General features: G+C 39.2%; 2 protein-coding genes across 2 annotated transcripts in view; one reads left to right on the top strand and one right to left on the bottom strand.

The window, feature by feature from the left end:
- Window positions 1–17,675, top strand: part of LOC128696886 (uncharacterized) — a 52,173-nt gene extending 34,498 nt beyond the window's left edge. Inside the window, exons 5-6 of the mRNA XM_053788318.2 lie at window positions 1,737–1,908; window positions 15,364–17,675. Of these exons, the coding sequence (XP_053644293.2) occupies window positions 1,737–1,908; window positions 15,364–15,612 (421 nt within the window). The 3' untranslated portion in view covers window positions 15,613–17,675. The remainder of the gene's footprint in view (window positions 1–1,736; window positions 1,909–15,363) is intronic.
- Window positions 17,676–18,032: 357 nt separating this feature from the next.
- The window catches only part of dlg1 (discs large 1), a 1,301,051-nt gene continuing 1,291,767 nt past the window's right edge, over window positions 18,033–27,316 (bottom strand). The window contains exon 19 of the mRNA XM_070096106.1: window positions 18,033–18,310. Within this exon, the coding sequence (XP_069952207.1) occupies window positions 18,292–18,310 (19 nt within the window). The 3' untranslated portion in view covers window positions 18,033–18,291. The remainder of the gene's footprint in view (window positions 18,311–27,316) is intronic.

A 27,316-nucleotide genomic window follows, 5' to 3' on the forward strand; every position in this document is an offset into this window, starting at 1 on the left:
GATTGTTATAAATGTAATAAATCCAAATTATGTCAGAAGTGTGTAGTTTGATAAAGTTTGTGAAATTAAATGCAGAAATGCATTAAGTTGTTAGCTAACTATCCAGTTATAATGTTTAAGAAATTAAGTAAATGCTTGAAATTTGAAAAAGCAATATGAAAATAGAGGTTCACTTTGCATTAAGGGAGATGTAATTAATTAATGACCATTCAGTAGTTTTGTAAGCCACAGTTTGAAGATGAAATCATGTAGAATTTCAGGCATTTAGTAAAGTATGAGCAACAAAGTGTAAATAAGATGCACATTATTGGATTGGGGAAATTATAAACATGTATATATATAGAGTGCTCCTCCAAATTTGTGGGGATATGCATCCAGAAACTGAATGCTACTGAAGGCTGTGAATAATTTAATTTTTTCCAGTTTAGGTTCTTAATGTATAACTGAAGCTATATCTCTTGTAATATTGCTCTTACTTTAATAATGATAGTCACAGGAAAGTACTGAGGAAACACACAGATTTGTTTCAGAAACTGTACCTCTTTGAGTTTTGTACTACCAGGTTAATATTAACATTGGTGAAAACCTGATACTCTATATGATACTGATGATTTGTGCTTAGACATATTAACATCTACCCATAAAATATTTGTGTGTGTATATGTCCTGGAAACCTATTCACTTGAAACATGTTTGAAGTGAACAAGGCCCCAGATAAGAAATGCTTTAGAAAATATGTAGGCAGATGTTGACAAATAAGTTACAAAGTAACATTGTAAAAATACTGGAAATTCTTAGGCATAGGTTGGAGGGATGGGAGAAAAGGTTTTGCATGCAAGGTGCTTGGACATGCAGTAGGCATGTGTGAGTGTAAGAGGAATGAATGGAGGCGAATGGTTTTGGGACCTGATGAGCTGTTGGAGTGTGAACAGGGTAATATTTTGAAGGAATTCAGGGAAACCGGTTAGCCGGACTTAATCCCTGTTAGCCGGACTTAAGTCCTGGAGGTAGGAAGTGCAATGCCTGCACTTTAAAAGAGGGGTTTGGGATATTAGACATCTAATCTATCATATCTGTATACCTCTGCAAAGACAGTGATTGTGTGAATGATTATTTTTTTTTTTTTTTTTTTTTTTTTGGGGGGGGGGGGGTTACCCTGCCTTGGTGGAAGACGGCCAATGTGTTAGAAACAAAAATAGGGTTGGAGAAACACAAGAATGGTAATAGATTGGTATAAGTAGGAGCTGCCTCACATATGCCACTATGCCTTATGCCATTAGTATTGTTTTTATAAATATATTGGGATATTAGCAGTTTGGAGGGATATGTTGTGTATCTTTATATGTATATGCTTCTAAACTGTTGTTCTGAGCACCTCTGCAAGAAGTGATTATGTGCGAGTGAGGTGAAAGTGTTGAAGGATGATGAAAGTATTTTCTTTTTGGGGATTTTCTTTCTTTTTTGGGTCACCCTGCCTCAGTGGGAGACGGCCAACTTGTTGAAAAAAAAAAAAAATTAGCAATATATTCCTTACCATTTTGCTACTTGCCCTTCCTTTACATTTGCTTCTGTCCAACCCCACTCTCATCCTTTTTTTTTTTCTTCTCCCCAGCTCCACACTATCACCCAGCTCACTAATATCTCTCCTTATCCATCTCTATCACTAGCCTCATGGTAAATGTTGATCATTGTAATCCTGTAAGCTAATGTTTTTCACTTCAAAAATTTTCTTTTAGGTACCGGCGAGAATTAGAAAAGAAGAATTTGCTCCTGGAAGAGGCACAGACACAAACCTCCTCTCCAGGGGGATCTTCAATACGATCTGGTTTCAAGAAAGTATCAAACCTGTTACAGGTAGTCCCAATGCCTATGAGTGTGCCTCGCCGAAGGTCCGTTACTGTCCTCCAAGTGAGTACAGTAGTCTTTGCATAGATGATATGAATTTGGGCTCCTAGTAGCCTTTGAAATACATTAAGCTTTCCTGTAACTGTCCTCTAAAAGTGTGATCTTCTTGTACAGGAATACCTCATTAATACGACAGGGTAGGGTCCAGACTGCTGCTGTATAGTGACTGCCATTTTTTTACATACTAGTGCATATAAAAGTATAAAAACATGTTTACACTATCATTTATTAAGTGCACAATAGCACCAGGCCTAAAAAAAAGATGCAAAAGTTAAAATAAATAAATTGCCAAAAACATCTTAAGAGCAAAGCGAGCAGCAAAAATAATATACAGTAGGGCCCCACTTTAGGGTGTTTCACTTCACGGCATTCTGCTAATACGGATATTTCAAATTATGACCAAAACTCACTCTACGGCTCCCCCACCTGACTTTCTAATGTGGTCACCATGCCCTACCTGGTTTGTTTACATTCTTTGTGTGCTCCGTGTCTCTCCATTATGTCTGGAAATTCCAAAATCTCAAGCATTTTAAAGTCATTTCATATTTTATATATACTACTCTGAAAATTATACTTGTGTACCAGTACCTAACTTAATGTGCTGGCCAACAGAAAGGCAATCAAGGAAGCTGCTGTTGCAAAAGGTGCAAGTATCTTTTCGAAACACAGATTGCAAGTACTCGAAGATGTTGAGAGACTGTTAATGGTGTGGATAAACAAAAAACAGATATCAGGAGATAGCATCTCTCAAGCGATCATATGTGAAAAGGCAAGGCAGTTGCATGATGATTTAATTAAACAAAAATGCCTGCAACTAGTGGTGATGTGAGTGAATTTAACCCTTTCAGGGTCGAGAGGCCCTCTCCTAAACTTGTTCTCAGGGTCGAAAATTTTTCGGGAAAAAAAAAATTATTTTTTCTTATGTAAAGATAGATAATCTTTTTGCGATCATGACACCAAAGGTATGAAATTTGATGGAAAACTTATGGAATTATGATCTTGTGAAGTTAGCAGTCTCGACGATGTTTACGCATCGGCGATTTCGCCCACTTTGAGCCCTATTTTCAGCCAATTCCAGTGTACTTGTCGACAAAAATTATAACGTTTTCGCTAGAACTCCATTTTTTCTATCAAATGAGTACAAGAACCACCCATTTACCGATTTCAACTATCCAATAAAGTGGTCAAATTAGCAATTTTGCCAATTTCACACAAATTTCAGAAGATGTCAGTTTCCAAATAGGGTTCAGAATAAACAAGACAGGCATTCCTGGCACTAAAGTAACACTTCCTCTGTTCATTAGTCACATCCCCAGGCCCTTCTTACATTTCTTTTGCTTTCCACTTTGAATTTTTATTCTCGCAAAAAATAGAAGATTTACTGTTATGCAGACTACTGCATTAGTATAGAAATGGTATAAATAATATCAGTGCACTTGTGAAAGAATATTAGACTCACCAGTTGACATGTTTTGGACGCGTGGCATGATTTGTTTACTTTTGAACTTCGGCAAAAATCAAACATTTCTGCTACTTAGAGCTCAATTTCAAGGTACTTTTCATTGTGAAACCAATCAAAATCATCTCAATTTCCGTAATATGTCTTCCATTCTATAAAATGAGACCAGGAAAACTAGAATGCAACCATAAATACCATACGAAAATACAGTGCAAAGTCGCTGTTTTAAACCAAAAACACGGTCAGTTTTTTTTTCTCTCATTACGCACTGTGTGCTGCAGGATTTTTTTTTTTATACTGTGCACACTGACCACATAGACCCATTCTTTCATATGTATGCCTACCAGCTTTCTCTTGCTAGATTTGAAGGCTCTAGAATTTAGGCGTACTAGTACGTCAGTAACCCTGGTGCATAAGCCGTACTAGTATGTCGGAAACCCTGAAAGGGTTAAGGCCAGGTAAGTGTCACCATTTATTCTTCATTATACAATATACATATGTATACATGTATTGTGCATCTATCCTTCTGTTTGTGTGTAGGAAAATGTATATTTCATATGGCAAATATTTTTTTTTATACTTTTGGGTGTCTTGAACGGATTAATTTGATTTCCTTTATTTCTTATGGGGAAAGTTAATTCAACTAACAATAATTTCGTCTAACGATGAGCTCTCTGGAAAGGATTAATATCGTTGGTCAAGGGTCCACTGTATACACACTTTCATTAATCCAGCTATGATATTTTTTCAAAATTATATAATAAATATGCTACATAACAGGTTGTAGGTTGGTAGACAGCAACCACCCAGGGAAGTACTACCGTCCTGCCAGATGACTGTGAAACAGAAACCTGTAACTGTTTTGCATGATGGTAGGATTGCTGGTTTCTTTTTCTGTCTCATAAACACGCTAGATAACAGGGATATCTTGCTACTCCTACTTACACTTTGGTCACACTTCACAGACACGCACATGCAAATATATATACAGGAGGGCCCCACTTATACGGCGGGTTAGGTTCCAGGCTACCGCCGTAAAGTGGAACACCCTTTTTTTCCACTTACAAATGCATACAAACACTAGATAACAAGTTTACGCTAACATATATTATGTTAGCAATAGAACCAGGCATCAAAAAACAATAAAAAAGTACAATACACACACAGTGCACTCATTACTTACCTTAAAATATTTATAGTCTTAATCTAGGGTGAGACAAGTAGTATTTATTGTAAGAAATCAAGTGTGGTATGTATGGTGTCAGCCAGGCTACCATACCAGGCCACCCCACCCACACATACTATTCTATGATATTTAAGCATCCCAGAGCGATAAAATGTATATATAGTTCACTCATTACTTACCTTAAAATATAGGGTGAGATGAGTAGTATTTATTGTAAAATATCAAGTGTGGTATGTATGGTAGTCAGCCAGGCTACCATACCAGGCCAACCCACCCACACATACTATTCTATGATATTTAAGCATCCCAGAGCGATAAAATGTATATACGGTTCACTCATTACTTACCTTAAAATATAGGGTGAGATGAGTAGTATTTATTGTAAAAAATCAAGTGTGGTATGTATGGTAGTCAGCCAGGCTACCATACCAGAGAGAAAGAATGAGTGCATGAGAGAGGACAGGCGCAGAGTTATGTAAACAAACCAGGCGAAGGTAAGTTTTGTAAACAGTGTACACGTCTGGTTTGTGTACAAGTTACATTGTGTACAGGTTGTCTCTACATTGATACGGTAGAATAAATAAAGAAGAACACTCCCATTCTCATGTAACATCATTTTGAGAAGAAATGATGCTCTGAGTGAAGGCAATGGAAGTAAGTCACTCTGACTTTTTTGGGTTATCCTAGGTTCTCTACACATATGTTGTTATGTATTTATGTTATGTATCGTGTTTATTATATAATTTTGAAAAAAAATATCACGGATGGATTAATGAAAATGTGTATATTAACGTAATATACAACATTTAATGATACACCGAGCTCAGACAGCGTAAACAAACTGAACAGGTTGTGGACGATCACTCGGTCAGGCAAAATAGACGGTATTAATACGTGTCCAGTTTTAGTTCATTCATGTACATTTGTAAGAGTTTGTGAAACTTTTACCTTATAATATTTTTATTATTATAATAATTAAATCACGAAACAAATACTCTTACACTGTGTACAAGTTAGTACAGAATTATAGCTATAAAGTGAAGGCATACGAAAGGAATATTTTTCTACAGTTATCCCTAGTAACAGGTGACGGGCTAGAGAAAACGTAATTCTTCCGACACTTCTACAAACCATTTGGTAAACATCTCGTATATATTTGTATAAATTTTTATACTGTGGGTGCATGTATCATGTTTGTGTGTTACATAATGTGTTTCTTATATAATTTTGAAAAAAATATCATAGATAGATTAAGGGAAATGTCTATATTAACATAATATGCGACATTAATGCGCCCAAGAGATTATTATTATTACTATTATTATTACTATTATTATTATTATTATTATTATTATTATTATTATTATTATTATTATTATTATTGCATCAAGAGTAGAGAGACTCTTAGTGATTTTAATGTGTACCTACATGCCAGCACAGTGTGTAAGTTTATTTAGGTACAGGTGTACACAAGTTTAATTATCAAGTACAATACATATAAAATATAAAATAACTTTAAAACACTTGAAATTTTGGAAAGTTTCCAGACATAATGAGATGTGCTCAGGGAGAATGTAAACAAACTCGGTGGGCCACTGTGACCGTATTAGAAAGACAGGTGGGGGGAGCCGTATAGCAAGTTTTGGTCATAATTTGAAATGTCGGTATTAGCAGAATGCTGTAAAGCGAAACGCCATAAAGCGGGGCCCTCCTGTACATACATCTAGGTTTTTCTCCTTTTTCTAAATAGCTCTTGTTCTTCTTTATTTCTTCTATTGTCCATGGGGAAGTGGAAAAGAATCTTTCCTCCATAAGCCATGCGTGTCGTATGAGGCGACTAAAATGCCGGGAGCAATGGGCTAGTAACCCCTTCTCCTGTAGACATTTACTAAAAAAGAGAAGAAAAACTTTATAAAACTGGGATGCTTGAATGTGCGTGGATGTAGTGCGGATGACAAGAAACAGATGATTGCTGATGTTATGAATGAAAAGAAGTTGGATGTCCTGGCCCTAAGCGAAACAAAGCTGAAGGGGGTAGGGGAGTTTCGGTGGGGGGAAATAAATGGGATTAAATCTGGAGTATCTGAGAGAGTTAGAGCAAAGGAAGGGGTAGCAGTAATGTTGAAGGATCAGTTATGGAAGGAGAAAAGAGAATATGAATGTGTAAATTCAAGAATTATGTGGATTAAAGTAAAGGTTGGATGCGAAAAGTGGGCCATAATAAGCGTGTATGCACCTGGAGAAGAGAGGAATGTAGAGGAGAGAGAGAGATTTTGGGGGATGTTAAGTGAATGTATAGGAGCCTTTGAACCAAGTGAGAGAGTCATTGTGGTAGGGGATCTGAATGCTAAAGTAGGAGAAACTTTTAGAGAGGGTGTGGTAGGTAAGTTTGGGGTGCCAGGTGTAAATGATAATGGAAGCCCTTTGATTGAACTTTGTATAGAAAGGGGTTTAGTTAAAATATGTATTATCTATAAGAAAAAGGGGATAAATAAGTATACAAGATATGATATGGGGCGAAATGACAGTAGTTTGTTGGATTATGTATTGGTAGATAAAAGACTGTTGAGTAGACTTCAGGATGTACATGTTTATAGAGGGGCCACAGATATATCAGATCACTTTCTAGTTGTAGCTACACTGAGAGTAAAAGGTAGATGGGATACAAGGAGAATAGAAGCATCAGGGAAGAGAGAGGTGAAGGTTTATAAACTAAAAGAGGAGGCAGTTAGGGTAAGATATAACAGCTATTGGAGGATAGATGGGCAAATGAGAGCATAGGAAATGGGGTCGAAGAGGTATGGGGTAGGTTTAAAAATGTAGTGTTAGAGTGTTCAGCAGAAGTTTGTGGTTACAGGAAAGTGGGTGCGGGAGGGAAGAGGAGCGATTGGTGGAATGATGATGTAAAGTTAGCATATGAGAAGTTCTTACAAAGTAGAAGTGATGCAAGGAGGGAAGAGTATATGGAGAAAAAGAGAGAGGTTAAGAGAGTGGTGAAGCAATGTAAAAAGAGAGCAAATGAGAGAGTGGGTGAGATGTTATCAACAAATTTTGTTGAAAATAAGAAAAAGTTTTGGAGTGAGATTAACAAGTTAAGGAAGCCTAGAGAACAAATGGATTTGTCAGTTAAAAATAGGAAAGGAGAGTTATTAAATGGAGAGTTAGAGGTATTGGGAAGATGGAGGGAATATTTTGAGACATTGTTAAATGTTGATGAAGATAGGGAAGCTGTGATTTCGTGTATAGGGCAAGGAGGAATAACATCTTGTAAGAGTGAGGAAGAGCCAGTTGTGAGTGTGGGGGAAGTTCGTGAGGCAGTAGGTAAAATGAAAGGGGGTAAGGCAGCCGGGATTGATGGGATAAAGATAGAAATGTTAAAAGCAGGTGGGGATATAGTTTTGGAGTGGTTGGTGCAATTATTTAATAAATGTATGGAAGAGGGTAAGGTACCTAGGGATTGGCAGAGAGCATGCATAGTTCCTTTGTATAAAGGCAAAGGGGACAAAAGAGAGTGCAAAAATTATAGGGGGATAAGTCTGTTGAGTATACCTGGTAAAGTGTATGGTAGTTTTATTATTGAAAGAATTAAGAGTAAGATGGAGAATAGGATAGCAGATGAACAAGGAGGCTTTAGGAAAGGTAGGGGGTGTGTGAACCAGGTGTTTACAGTGAAACATATAAGTGAACAGTATTTAGATATGGCTAAAGAGGTCTTTGTGGCATTTATGGATTTGGAAAAGGCGTATGACAGGGTGGATAGGGGGCAATGTGGCAGATGTTACAGGTGTATGGTGTAGGAGGTAGGTTATTGAAAGCAGTGAAGAGTTTTATGAGGATAGTGAGGCTCAAGTTAGAGTATGTAGGAAAGAGGGAAATTATTTCCTAGTAAAAGTAGGCCTTAGACAAGGATGTGTGATGTCACCGTGGTTGTTTAACCCTTTCAGGGTCCGTCCCGTAGATCTATGGCTTTACGTTCAAGGTCCAAACCGTAGATCTACGCCATGAGCTCAGCTCACTCTGATAAACTGTGAGTGGTACATTTGGGCCTAGATATGAGAGAATACATCTATGTGGTATGTGTGCACCACATAAAACAGATCCTGCAGCACACTGTGTATAATGAGAGAAAAAAAATGAAATCATGATTTTTCGATTAAAACAGCAACTTTGCAGTGTTTTTTCGTATGTTTTTTATAGTTGTATTTGCGATTTCTTGGTCTCATTTGATAGAATGGAAGACATTTTACAGAAATAGAGATGATTTTGATTGGTTTTAGCATTGGAAATGGCTTGAAACTGAGCTCAAAGTAGCGGAAATGTTAAATTTTTGCCGATATTCAAGAGTAAACAAACGACCTCACACGTCTAATACACGTCAGCTGGTGGGTCTAATATACATTCACAAATATGGTGATGATATTTATACAATTATTACAGTATTGCATAACAGTAAATCTTCTATTTTTTGGTGTGAATAAAAATTCATTATGTGAATAAAAAATCAAAATGGAATTTATTTGTAAAGCCTCAAAACATAACTAATAAACAGAGGAAATGTTAGTTTAGTGCCAGGAATGCCTACATTGTTCATTCTGGACCCTATTTTGAAATTGGAATATTTTGAACTTTGTGTTGAATTGGCCAAATTAACAATTTCCGATCACTTTATTTTGTAGTTGAAACAGTTGACTTGGCGATTTCTTGTGCTCAATCGATAGAATAGAAGTAATACTAGTGAAATAGCTAAGAATTTGGTTGATTGGAATAATGTAATTGGCCTAAAATGGGAGTCGAAGTCGGCAAAATCGCCGATTCGTAAATATCGCTGACACATCAAAATTTGCGAGAGCATAATTTCGTCAATTTTCCACCAAATTTCGTACTTTTTGTTTTATTACCTTCACAAAAAGATTCTCTACGATTTCATAAGAAAAAATAACAAATTTTTTTTTTTTTAAATTCTTGGACACTGGTGCGTGACTCCAGATTTGGGCCTTGGACCCTGAAAGGGTTAATATATTTATAGATGGGGTTGTAAGAGAAGTAAATGCGAGGGTCTTGGCAAGAGGTGTGGAGTTAAAAGATAAAGAATCACACATAAAGTGGGAGTTGTCACAGTTGCTCTTTGCTGATGACACGGTGCTCTTGGGAGATTCTGAAGAGAAGTTGCAGAGATTGGTGGATGAATTTGGTAGGGTGTGCAAAAGAAGAAAATTAAAAGTGAATACAGGAAAGAGTAAGGTTATGAGGATAAAAAGATTCTTAACTCTGATATTAACCCTCCCCTCAAACATCTCCTTGCCAACCTCAACAGAACACATGACCATAACACAAGGCACAGATCACTCTTTGATGTTCCTCGTGTCCATCTCACGCTATGCAAAAACTCAATGCACATAAAGATTGGATATCAGATTGGAGGGAGAGAGTATGGAGGAGGTGAATGTATTCAGATATTTGGGAGTGGACGTGTCAGCGGATGGGTCTATGAAAGATGAGGTGAATCATAGAATTGATGAGGGGAAAAGGGTGAGTGGTGCACTTAGGAGTCTGTGGAGACAAAGAACTTTGTCCTTGGAGGCAAAGAGGGGAATGTATGAGAGTATAGTTTTACCAACGCTCTTATGTGGGTGTGAAGCATGGGTGATGAATGTTGCAGCGAGGAGAAGGCTGGAGGCAGTGGAGATGTCATGTCTGAGGGCAATGTGTGGTGTGAATATAATGCAGAGAATTCGTAGTTTGGAAGTTAGGAGGAGGTGCGGGATTATCAAAACTGTTGTCCAGAGGGCTGAGGAAGGGTTGTTGAGGTGGTTCGGACATGTAGGGAGAATGGAGAGAAACAGAGTGACTTCAAGAGTGTATCAGTCTGTAGTGGAAGGAAGGCGGGGTAGGGGTCGGCCTAGGAAAGGTTGGAGGGAGGGGGTAAAGGAGGTTTTGTGTGCGAGGGGCTTGGACTTCCAGCAGGCATGCGTGAGCGTGTTTGATAGGAGTGAATGGAGACAAATGATTTTTAATACTTGACGTGCTGTTGGAGTGTGAGCAAAGTAACATTTATGAAGGGGTTCAGGGAAACCGGCAGGCCGGACTTGAGTCCTGGAGATGGGAAGTACAGTGCCTGCACTCTGAAGGAGGGGTGTTAATGTTGCAGTTTAAAAACTGTAGTGTAAAGCACCCTTCTGGCAAGACAGTGATGGAGTGAATGATGGTGAAAGTTTTTCTTTTTCGGGCCACCCTGCCTTGGTGGGAATCGGCCAGTGTGATAATAAAAAAAAATATATAACATAAAAGCATGATAAATACACCCCACAGTAGAAAAAATTAACATAAATATGAGATGTTTCTCCAGTCAGAGTGTTGGAAAGAATAACGTTTGTAGTTCAACACCAAAGAAAATGTGTACACAATATTACTGGGAGTAACTGTAGAAAATTATTCCTTTTGTATGTCTTCACTCAGCTGAGTCTCAACCCCTGCAACCACAATTAGGTGAGTAGTGTCATTTCTTCTAAAATAGCATTACATGAGACTGGGAGTGTTCCTCTTTATTTATTCTACTGTATCAACATGGAGACAACTTGTACACAGTATACAAGTTGTCTCCACGTCTGATTTTGGTTCATACATGTTCGTATTATAACATAATACATGTTTGTACAATCCCTGCACTCTAAAGGAGGGGTTCGGGATATTGGCAGTTTGGAGGGATATGCTGTGTATCTTTATACGTATATGCTTCTAAGCTGTTGTGTTCGGAGCACCTCAACAAAAACAGTGATTGTGTGAGTGAGGTGAAAGTGTTGAATGATGATGAAAGTATTTTCTTTTTGGGGATTTTCTTTCTTTTTGGGTCACCCTCCCTCAGTGGGAGACGGCCGAATTGTTAAAAAAAAAAAAAAAAAAAAAAAAAAAGTTGTACAGGTCTTCCTCAACATTCACGTTTTCAACTTTTACGGGCTTCACACATTCGTGAATTCCCAACCGCCAAATTCCCAGCCACCAAATTCCCAGCCTCCAAATCATATTTAAGTTTCCCGCCACCTGCGAGTCCCTACTACCCTCCCTCCGACCCCCGCAACTGGCAGCCAGCCCTCCCACCACTCAGTGTGGGGAGTGTTTTGTTTGTTCATTATTTGCTATTAAACTACAGTATAAATAATGTAAACCCATTATTGACTGCATATTGGAATGGCTATTCGGACAGGTATTAGACGGTGACATCATGTGTTTACTCTTGAACACTGCAAAGAATTAAACATTTCTGCTACAGCTAATAATAACAATAGTAATAATAATAATAATAATAAATATGATATAATTGAAGGAAATTGTACAAAAATACGAGGGAGTGGTTGACACATCGTCAGTGTGACTTTGTTTATGCTGGAGTGAACATTAGTCTCCCTGCTCTTCCAAACATTTCACAATAATTCATTGTGTTTGGTGCTTGTAGATTGAGTGTGACTGGAGTGGTAGAGGCAGTGATTGAGGCAATGGTATTTAATAACATACATATTAATAATAATACATATTATTAATAATAACATATACTATTATTATTTATAACATATATGTTATTAAATACCACTGCTTCAACCGCTGAATTATTGTGAAATGTTTGGAAGAGCAGGGAGACTAATGTTCACTCCAGCATAAACAAAGTCACACTGACGATGTGTCAACCACTCCCTCGTATTTTTGTACAATTTCCTTCTTCAATTATATCGTAATTATTAATTATTATTATTATTATTATTATTATTATTATTATTATTATTATTATTATTATTATTATTATTATTATTATTATTATTTATTATTATTATTTATTATTATTATTATTTATTATTATTATTATTATTATTATTATTATTATTATTATTATTATGACTATTGTTATTATTATTATTATTATTATTATTATGACTATTGTTATTATTAGCAATAGCAGAAATGTTCGATTCTTTGCTGTGTTCAAGAGTAAACACATGATGTCACCGTCTAATACCTTTCCTAATAGCCACTCCAATATGAAGTCATGAATGGGTTTACATTATTTATTCTGTAGTTTAATAGCAAATAATGAACAAACAAAACACTCGCCACACTGAGTGGTGGGAGGGCTGGCTGCCAGTTGCGGGGGTCGGAGGGAGGGTAGTAGGGACTCCCAATGGTGGAGGCAGTGGTGGAGTCTGTGGTATTTAATAACATACATGTTATTAACATACATGTTATTAAATAACATACGTTATTAAAGCATAACATGTATATATTTAGTACAATTTACGACGTTTTCATGTATTTTATGATTATTCATGGTTCAACAAGTTAAGGAAGCAGTATTGTAATATATTTCCCTACAATATATTGGGGCACCAAACATTCACGGTTTTTCAACATTCGCGAGGCTCGTGATCCCCTAACCCTCGCGAATGTTGAGGGAGACCTGTATTATGTTATAATACAAACGTGTATGAACCAAAACCAGGCACGTTCGTCTGTTTGTTTACATACTTCGCGTCTGTCCTCTCATTTACTCATTTTCTCTCTCTCTCTCTCTCTCGCATTTATTCATTTTGTCTTGTTTACTCACCTCTCACCCTACATTAATACTACAAATATTTTAAGGTAAGTAATGTGTGAACTGCATATACATTTTTTCGCTCTGGAATGCTTTAAATGTCGTATATTATGTGTTGGTGGGGTGGCCTGGTATGGTACTCTGGCTGGCTACCATACCTACCACACTTGATTTCTTAGAATAAATACTACTTGTCTCACCCTACATTAAGACTACAAATATTTTAAGGTAAGTAATGAGTGTACTCTGTGTATTTTACTTTTTTATTGTTTTTTAATGCCTAGATCTATTGCTAACTTAATACATGTTAGTGTAAACTTGTTATATAGCATTTATATGCATTTAGTAAGTAAGTAAGTTTATTCAGGTATACACAAATACAGTTACATAGAATTATCATACATAGCAGCATGTGTGTAGAGAACCTGGGATAACCCAAAAAAGTCAGACAGAGTGACTTATTTCCATTGGGGTCCTTTTACCTTATTATTATAATATAAAGGTTAGAATATTTTCTTATTATTCTACAATGAAGATAACATCTTATTATCATACTAAAAAGACTATCTACTACACCAAGGTCATTAAGACTATCTACAATACGAGGGTCATTAAGACTATCTACAACACGAGGGTCATTACTAGGAATATTGTAAAATTTACACGTATGTTAGCTAAAAAATAGAAAATCATTCCCCTCCCTTTCTGTATAAGTGGAAAACAAGGGCGTTCCACTTAATGGCGATTTCTGCTATATGGCGGTAGCCTGGAACCTAACCTGCCATAAGTGGGGCCCTACTGTACTTGAATATAATTGTAAAGTGCCATATTACCGAGGTATGCCTAGGTTTACATATGATTGAAAAAAGTGCATAGAAAATTGAGTGGAACATAATATGAAGGCCTTTCCCTGTGCTGTTTAACTGTGGATGTACTTTTTTCTATTGCATTTACACAAAAAAAAATCATGCAATAAGAGGAGTTTTATATGAGAACATACTGTACTACAGTTGTTTCTCATCAGGCTTTTTATTGTTGGCTATATCTTTTTTCCTATAATATACTACTTTGTTTGAAAATATATCGCTGCACTATAGTAGATGAAGTTTTTGCTAAGGAAACTGTTAGCTCCTAAATTTTTGTTTACTATGTATTTAATTTAGTTTTCCAGTCTATACCCTGGCTGGTCCAGTAAAGTTCTGTATTGAGGTTTTCTTGTGTAGTCTGACCTTCATTTTCTTTGTACCTTATTTCTCGCAAAATCATAATGAGACAATTGTAAACAAACCATACCACGGGCGAGGATAGAACCCGTGATCAGAAAGTCATAAAACTCCAGACTGACATGCTATCCACTGGGCCAGCTGGCTTCAACAAGATTCGTCCAACTAGGTATATTTATACACCATAGGAAGGTATGGTGCAAGTTTTTACAGACAAATCTCCTGCCACTGTTGCTGTGACTAGCTCTAGCTCAAGTCCCCTCAAAGTAGTCATGATGGAATCTTGGTACAGAAGAGAAAACTTGCATTTGTGGTCAGTGGTGCCTATGCTAATCTTCCTGTAGTGTATAAATATACCTAGTTGGATGAATCCTGTTGTAGCCAGCTGGCCCAGTGGCCAGCGCTTTTGAAGTTTTATGACTCTCTGATCGCAGGTTCTATCTCCTCCCATGGTATGATTTCTATCTTATGGTTTTTGAGATATGTTGTAGAAAGTTGGGTTGTGATCACTTGTTCCATTAGTGATTATGCCTCATTCTAGAAGGGCTGTAATTGTCAAATTATAGGATTGCTTGCTTTTCAGTCTTTATTATCAATCACTAACCTATTCACCATTTGTATAAATACTCCTAGGGGAAAGTGAATGACTCTTACAGTGAAAGTGTCAGTTACTAGCCTTTTTGTACCAGCATTTAGCTGTTGTTTACCTATATTTACACCATAAATATGATGTCATGATTGAAAATCTGCCAGCTCTTCAGCATCCTAGATCACGCCTTGATCAACAGTCTGTTGTGTATAACACGCATGCACACACATACATGACCTTAATATACTGTATGATACTGTTATAAGAATGAATAGATATAAAAAAAAAAGCATTCACTGACATGAAATAGGAATACTGTATCGAATTGGGAATGCTTTGATAATTGAAGACAAAATCTGTAGTAAGTGGGGTCAAGTCAAGGAATACATTTATAAGTGCTGCTACAGTACTGTATCTTTACAGGTGGATGGAGGAGGATCAAGCTCACGTCGTGCTTCCCGTGCCTCTGTTAATGAGGTTTCAACATCTCCCCGTGGGTCTCTCTTCTTCTTCCCTATTTCACGCCGCGCCTCTCGAGCCTCTGCCACTTCTGCCACTTCAGGGGCCTCCAACCCATCTTTAGTGTCTGTACAGATCCATCAGGTTGCCGACCATGACTCCCCTCATGCTTCTCAAGGCTCCACAGAAGCCCTAAACACTGAAGCCAGCTGACGCAAGCCTTCTGTGGGCCCACCTTGACGCTCCCCCCCAATGTAACCGGTGCCCCCAGCTGCATGCCAACACCTTCTTGGCGACTGTGTTGGCCATTAATGATAGCTGATAGTCTTCTAGTTGAAAGCTGATGGCTAACAGTTACATAGATTCTTGCTTACATTTTGTGACCAAGCTCAACATGCGTGATTCTTGGTTACCCTTGCCTGACTGGCATTAACCCAGTCTATTCCTGTAAGCCCAACTGTGAGGCTTCATGCGCTACGAGTACCCAAAGGAGAAGAGAAGGAGCACTTTGGTTGCTCTAAATGTTACAACTTAGCATTTCAATATGTTCCTGAAATTTTTGTCATGTTGATTATTGGCACGTGTCTCAATTTGATGTCAAATTTTAGACCAGATTAATTGTGTTATGACAAAGATGAAATCATTTTTTACTATTGTTTCCATTGATATTTCCCATTGTTATTGTACATAAGTATTTTCACCATGGAATATTTAATTTCAAATTCCATTTATCAACATATGTATATGCAATTTGCTTTTTCTCTTGCAATTGCTGTTAGGCTCACAATATCATGCAAATACAACCATTGGTTTTCTTATAGAAAACCTTTAAAAAGTTATAAATCTGAGATGGTCTTGAAAAAGAGGTAAGATAACATATTGTATAGTTCTTTCATAGCAAAATTAATTGAAGGTTTATATTATATTATCCAAAATAATGAAAAAATCTACATCTCTTTTTCAAGGTCTCCAAGGTCATATACTCAATATTTTTTTTTTGGCATTATTGCCTATCGTTATCCCTGCACATGAGCATGGAACCATCGCAAAACGATATGCAAGTAGAGTTATTTGCCAGTTTGTTAGCTTTGTTGTAGGGTGCCAAAGATTTTGTTTATGCCTTAGTCTACAAAAGCTCTTTCAGAGTCAAGTTTCATGGGGAATCAGCCTTTTGCCTTAAAATGAACTTTCTATAAGTAGCCAGATAATTTTTTGGGTACAAGAGCAGTTCAGAATGCCTTGCCCTTCAACCAGTTCTCTGTGAGCCATGAGACTTGACAGATACACTCCTCTCTAGCCTGTATTTAGGTTTCTCTAATAGATAAAACGTGCCAAAATATCAGCACCAGCTTTTTAAAGATCACCTCAAAAATAGAAATTAATAATAATGTAATTGTATAATAATGTACATAATTATAGTTTTACTTATGAAAGCATACTTCGTTACTCTTGGCAAAAATGTAATCTATTTGTACAGTGTTAGGTGACTGCCGAGTTATCAGGTCAATGTATCTTCGATGTTCTTGTTATTACATTTTGGAAAGATACTGTATACCAATCTCCGATAAGTTGTTTACCCATGTGAGGTCTCGGATAGAATGTCATAAAGGACAAAAGTTACTGCATGGTACTGCCTTGTTATACCAATATTCCTAAAGAAAATTTAAATACTGCACTAATTAATTTTATTATAAAATATATAATTACAAGAATTTCCTATTTCATTTGAATTATTTATGTAATTAGTTTTTCCATGTAAAATAAGGAGTATTTATACATTAATAATCCCTCAATATGCCTAACTTATATTTTTAAAGGACCAAGTACATTGTTATAATTATGACCAATGGGATACTTTGCCTTTACATGTTACTTTCATTTCAAGATATTAACATGTATGAAGCAGTGTTTATCTCAGTATCCAACTTGTAGCCAGGATCTGATTAACTAGGTCCTGCTTAATTGGCATTCAAGTGTCCCAGTTAATCGTTGGCCATAAATAAGTCAAGATGCACTGTGTGTAAAGTTCTCAATAATTCAAAAATTTCACTTATTTTGTGTGCATTGCAACACCCAGCATGACCATGTTCATCCTTTCACAATTTTATCTTTACCTTCAAATTATATATAATTGGACAATTAATATTTTTAATGTCTATTTTATATATGCCAAATGTACCTCTTCATTTTTTTTAGAATAGTTCTTCTTTGCCTTGGTCAGATAATATAACATCACTAAAATTTGTTGTGTCCTTGTTATTGTACATTACTCATTCTTAACAGTAAGAAGTCACATGTATTTAATTTTCTTGGGTTTTTAAGGCAGTAAGAGATTTTTTATAACTGTGAAGGAATTTATTGTATAAAATGTTATGCTGTGAAGCTCATACCATAATTCATTATGTAGAATATGCTAGATTAGTACATTGTAATCATAATATTCCTGGTGTGCAGACACTGAAGATACCAGTAGTAGAGATTTACAAAATATTGTACAAGCTGTCTCATTCTTTAACAAGAATGTCTTGTAAAGATAGTGTAGTCTTAAAATAAGTCAATTTATCACTATTATATAGTGTGAACACTGGCTACACCTGAAATGGAATCTTCATTAATTTTTCTAAGCAAAATATACCGGGAATATTATGATTGCAGTTTAGTAGTGGACCACCTTCACTGTAGGGGAGCAGGCAAGGTGGTGCATTCAGCAGGTCACTGTCTTGTATCAAAACAATGTCCAGCATCACTTAGTGATAGCAGGAGTAGTGTAGGACTCAGAATTGTAAATAATATTCACCTCCAGTCTCAGGTCATCATCATTTCACCAACATAGTCATCAATTCATGTTCATCATCTCATGTCAGGAAGAGCTAGAGTCTTCAGGTATTTCTCTCAGAAGAAACTAGAAAATCTGAAAATATTGTTGCATATGAATTTGTTTCAGTACAGCACATAATTCATAATTAAACTAAGAGGTCTTTTTTTATGTAGTTACTACCATACATTACCTTTTCCTGTTTACAGTATTATGAAGGTTTTAATGACTGCAGTATTTTGTATTGAATTCACTATTGGCAATGCCTGAAATGTTACAGTTAATAGTTACAAATGTTAAGCATATGGCTGAATATTTGTATATATAATGTGTGAACCAAAAATATACAATAGATACATACAGTACAGTATTTATAATGTAACACCACTCATATGAAGACTGTCTTCACATGCAATAATATAATAGGCATATATATATATATATATATATATATATATATATATATATATATATATATATATATATATATATATATATATATATATATATATATATAATTTATTACACATGTATATACATACAGATATACATATATACATACATATATAATATACGTACATATATACATATATACATACATATATATATACACACATGCATACAAACACAAATATACATTCAAATATGCATGTATATATGTGCATACATGCAAATATATACATACACATTTATCTCTGTTATCTTACACAGTAGACCTTCAAACACAGGAGTCACATTCCTGAAGAACTGTTATTTGAAATTGTTAAGCAAACAGAAAAACATATGGACAAATTAGGGTTATGTTTTTGAGACCTCAAAAAAAAAAAAAGTAATAGCTCTTTCTTGTTGATCTGGAAATGTGAGAAGAGTTGATGTGGCCTTGTATAATTTCTGCACAAACATAGGGCAGGGAGCATCAGGTGCTGTCACCACAAGCCACATTCCCTTGCCACATTGTACCAGACATTTAGGAACTCGCCATAGTTATACCAAACATACACTAAAGATAAATGTATTTCAGAGAAAAATAGCCAACAATAATGCAGTATTATTGTACAGTAATATATTGGTGTGGAAGGTGGCTGTTGGTTATTAGGGGTTACCACTATAAAAGGTGTATGAACCTTGCTCCCAATAGTGTACTGGAACAATGTGGTATGTGCTTTAGTGGTTCTTTAAATTCCAAACAAACCATTATCACAGTGGCACTGCAAGATCATTATTTCACTTATTCATTTAATTATATTTTCAAAAGTTTATTATCAAATCATCATCATTCATCAACTCTATATAGCTATATTAAGTAAATTACTGCTAAGAGCATAGAAAAGTGTAATTACAGTGCAGTTCCATTGCTAGAAGGCAGTGCACAATCATACACTGCCATAAATTTATGGCGTGCTGTATGGTCATCCTCATAAGATACTTCAAATTGACCCACAAAAATTTCACCGTTTTACTCAGAATGTGTTGCTCGAATACATGTTATTAAAGGGTCTACTGTATAAGTGAATGTGTGCATGTATGGTTGTGTGCATGTTTGATTTTATATATATTTTTAACACTCCAGAGTTCTCCCACCTAGGTAGTGACCCCAAAAAAAGAGGAAACTTTCATCATCATTCACTCATCACTGTCTTGTCACAGGTGCGCCAATACTACATTTCAGATGCCTCTCCAAATTGCAATATCTCCACCCCTCCTTTAAAGTTCAGGCACTGTACTTTCCATCTCCAGGACCCAAGTCTGGCTAACTAGTTTCCCTTGAATCACTTTATGAATGCTACCTTGTTCACACTTCAACACGTCAAGTCATGAAAAGCATTTGCCTTCATTCCTCTCTAACATGCTCTCACACAACTTGCTGAATGTCCCAGCCCGCTCACTTACAAAATTTCATTTACCTCCCCTCTTCAAGGGGAGCTCCTTGGCGTGGTGAAGAGGCTCTTGGTCTGAGGAATTAGACCTGTCGGTCTCCTTCCTCAGACCGAACCTAATTACCCCCCAATCCCCCCTTCCCTATCCCATCCTCCCCTTTTTCCTTTCCTCCTCCTCCCCACCCCTCCCTTTTGCCCTTCCTTTTTGGCCTTTGGTTTTTTTTCCCACAGGCGCGCTAGTTCCTAGGTAGGGGAAAGGGTACCGGGGTCCATCCCATTCCATTGAGGTTCTTGGCGGTGGCGTAGTTTGCCATGGAATCTGGATTGCCTGGGGATGTCCCGATCCCTCTCCGGTATTCCGGAGGGTGGCTTTTGGTGTCTTTCAGGCGACGGGTGTATCTCTGGAAGCCACCTTCCGGATTCCAGGGGTGGTGGTCGAAGGAGGTATGTTTTGTGGCGGATATCCAGCCGCCCTCTCTTTTGTCCACCAAGGTAGCTCAGCAGATGTGAGGTTGCTATCCCGGATTGCTGGTTTACTGGCATGATGGGTAGGATATGGCACAGGTTCCATGCTGCATCTGCGCTACTTGCGGTGCTGAGGTCCTCTTGGGCGCGGAGGGAGATTTCTGGCCCTTTCATTCCTCCTAGGAACTATCCCTCCCCGGTCCCCCCTTTTTTTATTTTTCTTTTCTTTTCTTCTTTTTGTTTTTAAGAAAAAAAAAAAAAAAGTAACCTAACCGATCCCTGATCCCGCTACCCCCAGGCCCCTTATTGTTACCGCACCCCGTTCTGACCTCGCCTCATCTTTTGGCCACTCTTTGGACATTCCTAATGCCCCTGTACCTCTTGCTGGTGCTGTTTCCTCACCAGCTTCAGGTACTGGGACTTCCACTGACTCCTTCGATTTGTCTGACCTCCGCTCTCCTTTGACTATGCTTCCGGCTTCTCCCTCTACGGTGCGGCGATTTTCGAATCGCCAGCCCGTCCCACGTCGGACAGACTCTGGTCCCACTTCTAAACGTCAACGGCAGTCTCCTAATGATGTTACTTCATTACCCTCCCATTCTACTCAGAAAAGACACACTTCATGCACTCCCTCTCCTCACTCAGTTTCGGACCACACAATGGACTAAATTCTTTACATTAAGACTGACTTCTTCTGCTGCCTATCTTTCTGACCATAGTATTGGCAAAGCGCTCCTACGCCACGTTGGTAGAGATATTTCCTTTCATGCTCTTAAGAGTGGTACATGCATCATCACAGTCCAGAATTCTACCCAAGCTCATGATCTTTCTCTTCTTTCACATATCGATACTATTCCTATCACTATTGAAAAACATCATTCCCTCAATTCTTGTAGTGGTACTGTTATTCTGCCCCATACCATAGTCCAACAGAATTTCCAGACATGTGGCACTGACATTCTCGAACAGCTGGAACTCTAAGATCTCCCAATTCTCAAGGTAAACACTTATGTTCTTCCTGCCCGCGGACGAAGACGATACCCTTGCAATGTGGCTCGTTTAACTTTTGACAGCCGTGAACTCCCATCCTCTGTTTATGTAGCAGGACATCGGTTACAAGTTCGGAAGTTGATCCCTACACCGCAACAGTGTAGGAATTGCTGGCGATTTGGCCACCCAGCAAAATATTGCAGATCTATAGCCGAATGCCCAGTCTGTTGTGCCGATGACCATTCTAATACGTCTTGCAGTCGAACTCCCTCTTGCCTTAATTGTCATGAGGCTCGCCCTTCGTACTCTCGCCATTGCCAAGTCTACTTAAATGAGCGGGAAATTCATTGCCTCAGAGGCAGAAGGTCTCCCTTATGCTATGGCGGTTTCTCATCTCCGCCTCCAAGGGAGACTGCCCCGTGTTTCTTGTTCTCGTGTTTCAAAGCGTCCCCCCACTTCTGGGGTCACATCTTCTGCAGCCTCCTCTGTGGTTGCCAGTCCCATAGTCACTCCTGTATCTAATTCTTTTGCCGTCCTGGGCTCAGACGTTCCTACTTCAACTCCTCAAACCATACCCCCGGCCGGGATTGAACCCACGGTCATAGTCTCAAAACTCCAGCCCGTCGCGTTAGCCACTAGACCAGCTAGCCACAATAAGATTCATCCAACTAGGTATATTTCTACACAATAGGAACCTTCCTATGGTGTAGAAATATACCTAGTTGGATGAATCTTATTGTGGCTAGCTGGTCTAGTGGCTAACGCGACGGGCTGGAGTTTTGAGACTCTATGACCACGGGTTCAATCCCGGCCGGGGGTATGGTTTGTTTGCAATCGTGTCATTACGATTTCTTGATTCAACTCCTCAGTCTGTCCTTACTTCTTCGTGTCCTCCCTCACAAACCCTGGTATCGACAAGACCTCATACGACACCACCTCCCAATTGTCCCTCTACTTCTCAGAGGCCCAAAAAATCTCCTTTAACCCCTCCTTCCCTTCATCCACCTCCACATTTTACCTTCCCGGTCTCTGTACCTGGGTCTTCCCCTTTCACTGGCTCTGTTACAAGTGTGGAGGTTCATCCTCCTCCTCGTACTGTGCCTTCCTCCCCTGTCCCCTCCCAAGTTTCTTCCTCTTCTGCCACCTCCCAGGTTTCTGCCTCTTCTGTCCTCTCCCACACTTCTCCATTTCCCTCCACCCTTTCGCCCCCCCCACCTTGGTACAGTCCATTATAGCTCCGATCTTTACTCAAACTCCTCCTCCTTCCATCTCCAATATTGTCTCCCATACGACGTCTCTGAACTCCGAAACACTTGAAGCAATCTCTGAATATATTGCAGAGACCAAACCATCAATGGACACTGATCCACCCTCTGTTCCTTCTCTTTCCTCTTCTCCATCTGCGCAACTCCTTTCTTCACAATGCACCGTTCTTTCGCTACTTGAACGTTTTCCTTTGCCACCGCATGTGGACTTTTCTAACCCCCTTTAGTCCGTAGGTACCCTTACCTGCAGATTTCAGGTATCTTTATCATTGCCAATCATGGCCTATTTACAGTGGAATATTCGCGGCCTTGGGTAATCGGGGTGAGCTTCAGATGTTGCTCTCCCAGTTTTCCCCTGTTGGTGTTTGCTTACAGGAACCAAAATTACACTCTGCCGTTATCTATCCTATCTCAGGCTGTAATTTATTGTATTCTTCAGATCCTTTTCCTGATGGGACCTTTAATGAAAGTGCCCTTCTTCTACACACTGATATTCTGTACCATCAGCTATTTGTTCATACTTCGCTGCATTACACGGCAGCCCGTATCCACTTGCATAGGTGGTATACACACTGTTCTTTGTATCTCTCTCCTTCTCGGGCATTATCTATCCCAGATATTTCCTTTCTTGTTTCATCATTACTGCCACCACTTCTGTTACTTGGTGATTTTAATGCCCATCATTTCCTCTGTGGGGGTCTCGCTGTGATTCCCGTGGCATTCAGTTAAAGGCTTTTCTTGCTACCCACCCTCTCCATGTTTTAAATAGAGGTACTCGCACCCATTTTGATCTTCGGACTCATACTCTCTCTTGCATCGATCTCTCAGTCTGCTCTTTCTCCGCCGCATTAGACTTCACCTGGTCTGTTCTCCCGGATTTACATGACAGCGATCATTTCCCAATCATTCTTACTTCCCCTTCATATTCACCACCTCTTCGTAACCCATGCTGGCAATTTGATCAGGCAAATTGGAACCTTTACTCACAGCTAACTGTTTTTAGTGAGGTTCCTTCTTCGTCCTCCATTGATGAGCTTTTACACCTCTTCTCGTCCTCCGTTTTAACCGCAGCTTCTCATTCTATACCCCAAACTTCGGGCAGGCATTCTCAGAAATGCGTGCCTTGGTGGTCTCCTGCTTGTGCTCATGCAGTACGTTTGAAACTCGCTGCGTGGGGCAGGTACCGGTACAATAGAACCACAGAGAGACTTCTTGAATATAAGCAGAAGCGTGCGATCACTCGCCGTGTCATCCGTGATGCTAAACGCACTTGCTGGCGAGGTTGTCTCCACCATCACCTCTGCTTCCTTTGTGTGCAGTCTGGAAAAAAGTTCGAAAACTGAGTGGTAAATATTCTCCTGACCCGGCTCCTGTTCTGCGGGTTGCCGGTGTTGATATAGCAAACCCACTAGATGTTGCCAATGAAATTGGCAATCATCTGGTCCGTATTTCTCAGGGGCTCCATCTATGCCCCTCGTTTCTTTCCTCAGTCTGCCAGAGAGTTAGCACCCTTGGACTTTACTTCTCTCAGAGAAGAACAGTATAATGTGCCTTTTACACTTCAGGAACTGGAGGCAACAGTCTCAGCTTGTCGATCATTGGCAGCTGGGCCAGACGACATTCATATTCGTGTGCTACAACATTTACATCAGTCAGCCCTTGTAGTCCTATTACGCCTTTTCAATCTTATTTGGTCACAGGGAGTTCTTCCACAGCTGTGGAAATCTGCCATTGTTCTCCCTTTCCGCAAACCGGGTACTACGGGACATGAAGCATCCCACTATAGTCCCATTGCTCTTAACAGTGCAGTTTGCAAAGTGATGGAACGCCTGGTAAATCGACGTTTAGTATGGTATTTAGAGACGCACAACAGTCTCTACATTCGTCAATATGGCTTTCGTAAGGGCCGTTCTACCATAGACTCCTTACTACGCTTGGATACGTATGTTCGTAATGCCTTTGTGAATAACCACTCGGTTATTGCCATATTTTTTGACCTTGAGAAGGCATATGACACAACTTGGAGGTATAGTATTTTGGCCCAAGCCCACTCCTTAGGCCTTCGAGGCAATCTACCATCCTTCCTTAAGAACTTTTTAACTGACAGACATTTCCGTGTTCGGGTTAATAATGTGCTCTCCCCGGACTTTATCCAAGCTGAAGGTGTCCCCCAGGGATGTGTTCTGAGCACAACACTTTTTCTCCTTGCTATAAATGATTTGGCCTCTAGTCTTCCATCCAATATTTGGTCATCACTCTGTTGATGACTTCGCTATTGCATGTGCAGGCGCTGACTGTCACCTCATTACAGTTTCTCTCCAACACTCCAACATGCGGTCAACCGTGTTTCCAGTTGGGCCACCACACATGGGTTTAAATTTTCAAGTACCAAAACTCGCTAAATTACTTTCACTAGACGCTCTGTCATCTCCGGATCATCCTTTGCCCCTCTATGGCTCCCGTATCCCTGAATGTGATAGTCAGGTTTCTAGGCCTCCTCTTTGACCGTAGGTTATCCTGAAAACCTCGCATTACACCTCTAAAGGCAACTTGTCACAGCCGGCTGAACCTTCTTAAAACCCTTGCTCATCTTTCATGGGGAGCTGATCGTCGAACTCTCCTTTGCCTACATTCCGCCCTCATTTTATAAACTTGATTATGGTGACCAGATCTATTCAGCGGCCTCTCCTGCTACTCTCTCTAGCCTTAACCCCATTCATCACCAAGGATTACGTTTATGCCTTGGTACTTTTCGCTCTTCCCCTGTCGAGAGCCTCTATGCAGAAGCGAACATTCCATCCTTAACCGATCGCCCTGATGCCCATTGCCTTCGCTACTATGTACGCTCTCATGATCTCCGCAATCCTTCCATTTATAGAATGGTCACCGATATCAGTAGACATTCTTTATTTGTTCACTGCCCCTGTTTACTCTGTCCCGTCTCCCTTCGCCTAAATTCGCTCTTGTCTTCTCTTCAGTTACCACCTTTCTATGTTCATGTAGCATCTCGCTTTTCCCTACCCCCCCTGGGAAGTTCCAGCTGTTCGAGTCTGTTCTTTCTCACTCCCTTGCTCGAAAGCCCAACTGTCTACGGTAGCTTCCCGCTCTCTTTTTCTTGACCACTTCCACTCTCATTCTCATGCCATTGCAGTGTACACAGATGGCTCTAAGTCTTCTGACGGCGTAGGATTCGCAGCAGTGTTTCCGGACAGAGTCGTACGAGGGAATTTACTGTCTTCGGCTAGTATCTTTACTGCTGAATTGTACGCCATTCTTGCAGCACTTATCCGTATTGCATCTATGCCTGTGTCATCATTTGTGGTTGCCTCAGACTCCCTTAGTGCTTTACAGGCTATACAGAAATTTGATACACCTCACCTCTTAGTCCTCCGTATCCAACTTTGGCTACGCCGCATCTCTTCCAAGCATAAAGATATTGTTTTTTGTTGGGTCCCTGGTCATGTTGACGTATAGGGCAATGAACAGGCAGACACTGCTGCGCGGTCAGCAGTACATGACCTACCAGTTTCATATAGAGGTGTTCCATTTATGGACTATTTTGCTGCAATAGCTACCCACCTTCACACCCGTTGGCAACAACGTTGGTCTACTCTGCTCGGTAACAAGCTTCAATTTATTAAACCGAGTATAGGTTACTGGCCGTCTTCTTGTCACCAGTGTCGAGGTTGGGAGACTACTCTCTCCCGTCTTCGCATTGGCCATACTCGTCTTACTCATGGTTATCTCATGGAGAGGTGCCCTGCTCCTCTCTGTGAGAATTGTCAGGTTCCATTATCGGTTAGCCACGTTCTATTAGACTGCCCACTTTATCAACGAGCACACAGAATATACCTCCAACGTCGTCTTCGCTCCGCTTCTCTCTCTTTACCTTCCCTTCTCACTGATTTACCCACCTTTCATCCGGACTCTCTCATAGACTTTTTGACAACTGACTGACTTCACAAACTCTGATACCTTCAGCCATTTCTACCTCAATCTCTTGCTGCCCTCTATCCCCGCACTATCCCCTGCCCCGCTGTTTTCTGTAACCTACTGATCATCCCTCCCCCCTTCTACCGCCCAATACCTTCGCTTCCTTCCCTACCCTGCAGCGCTGTGTAGCCCTTGTGGCTTAGTGCTTCTTTTTTATTATAATTCATTTACCTCCTCCCTCCAACCTTTCCTAGGATGACCTCTACTCCACTTTCCCTTCCCTACAGAGTTATGTACCTAAGTCATACTATTTTGCTCCACCCTCTCTAAATGTCCAAACTACTTCAATGACCTTTCCTCAGCCCTCTGGATAATACTTTTAGTAATCCCACACCTACTAATCTCCAGATTTTGAATTCTCTGCATAATGTTTACACCACACATTACCATCAGACACATCTCCACTGCCTCCATATATTTATTTTGGTTTAGTGCTTTATTTGATTTTAATAGTACACCTACCATCTGACTTACGACCGCTCGACTTACGACGGTGTTTTTTTATGCCAAAT

Source organism: Cherax quadricarinatus, chromosome 52 (assembly GCF_038502225.1).
Source record: "Cherax quadricarinatus isolate ZL_2023a chromosome 52, ASM3850222v1, whole genome shotgun sequence".
Lineage (NCBI taxonomy): Eukaryota > Metazoa > Arthropoda > Malacostraca > Decapoda > Parastacidae > Cherax > Cherax quadricarinatus.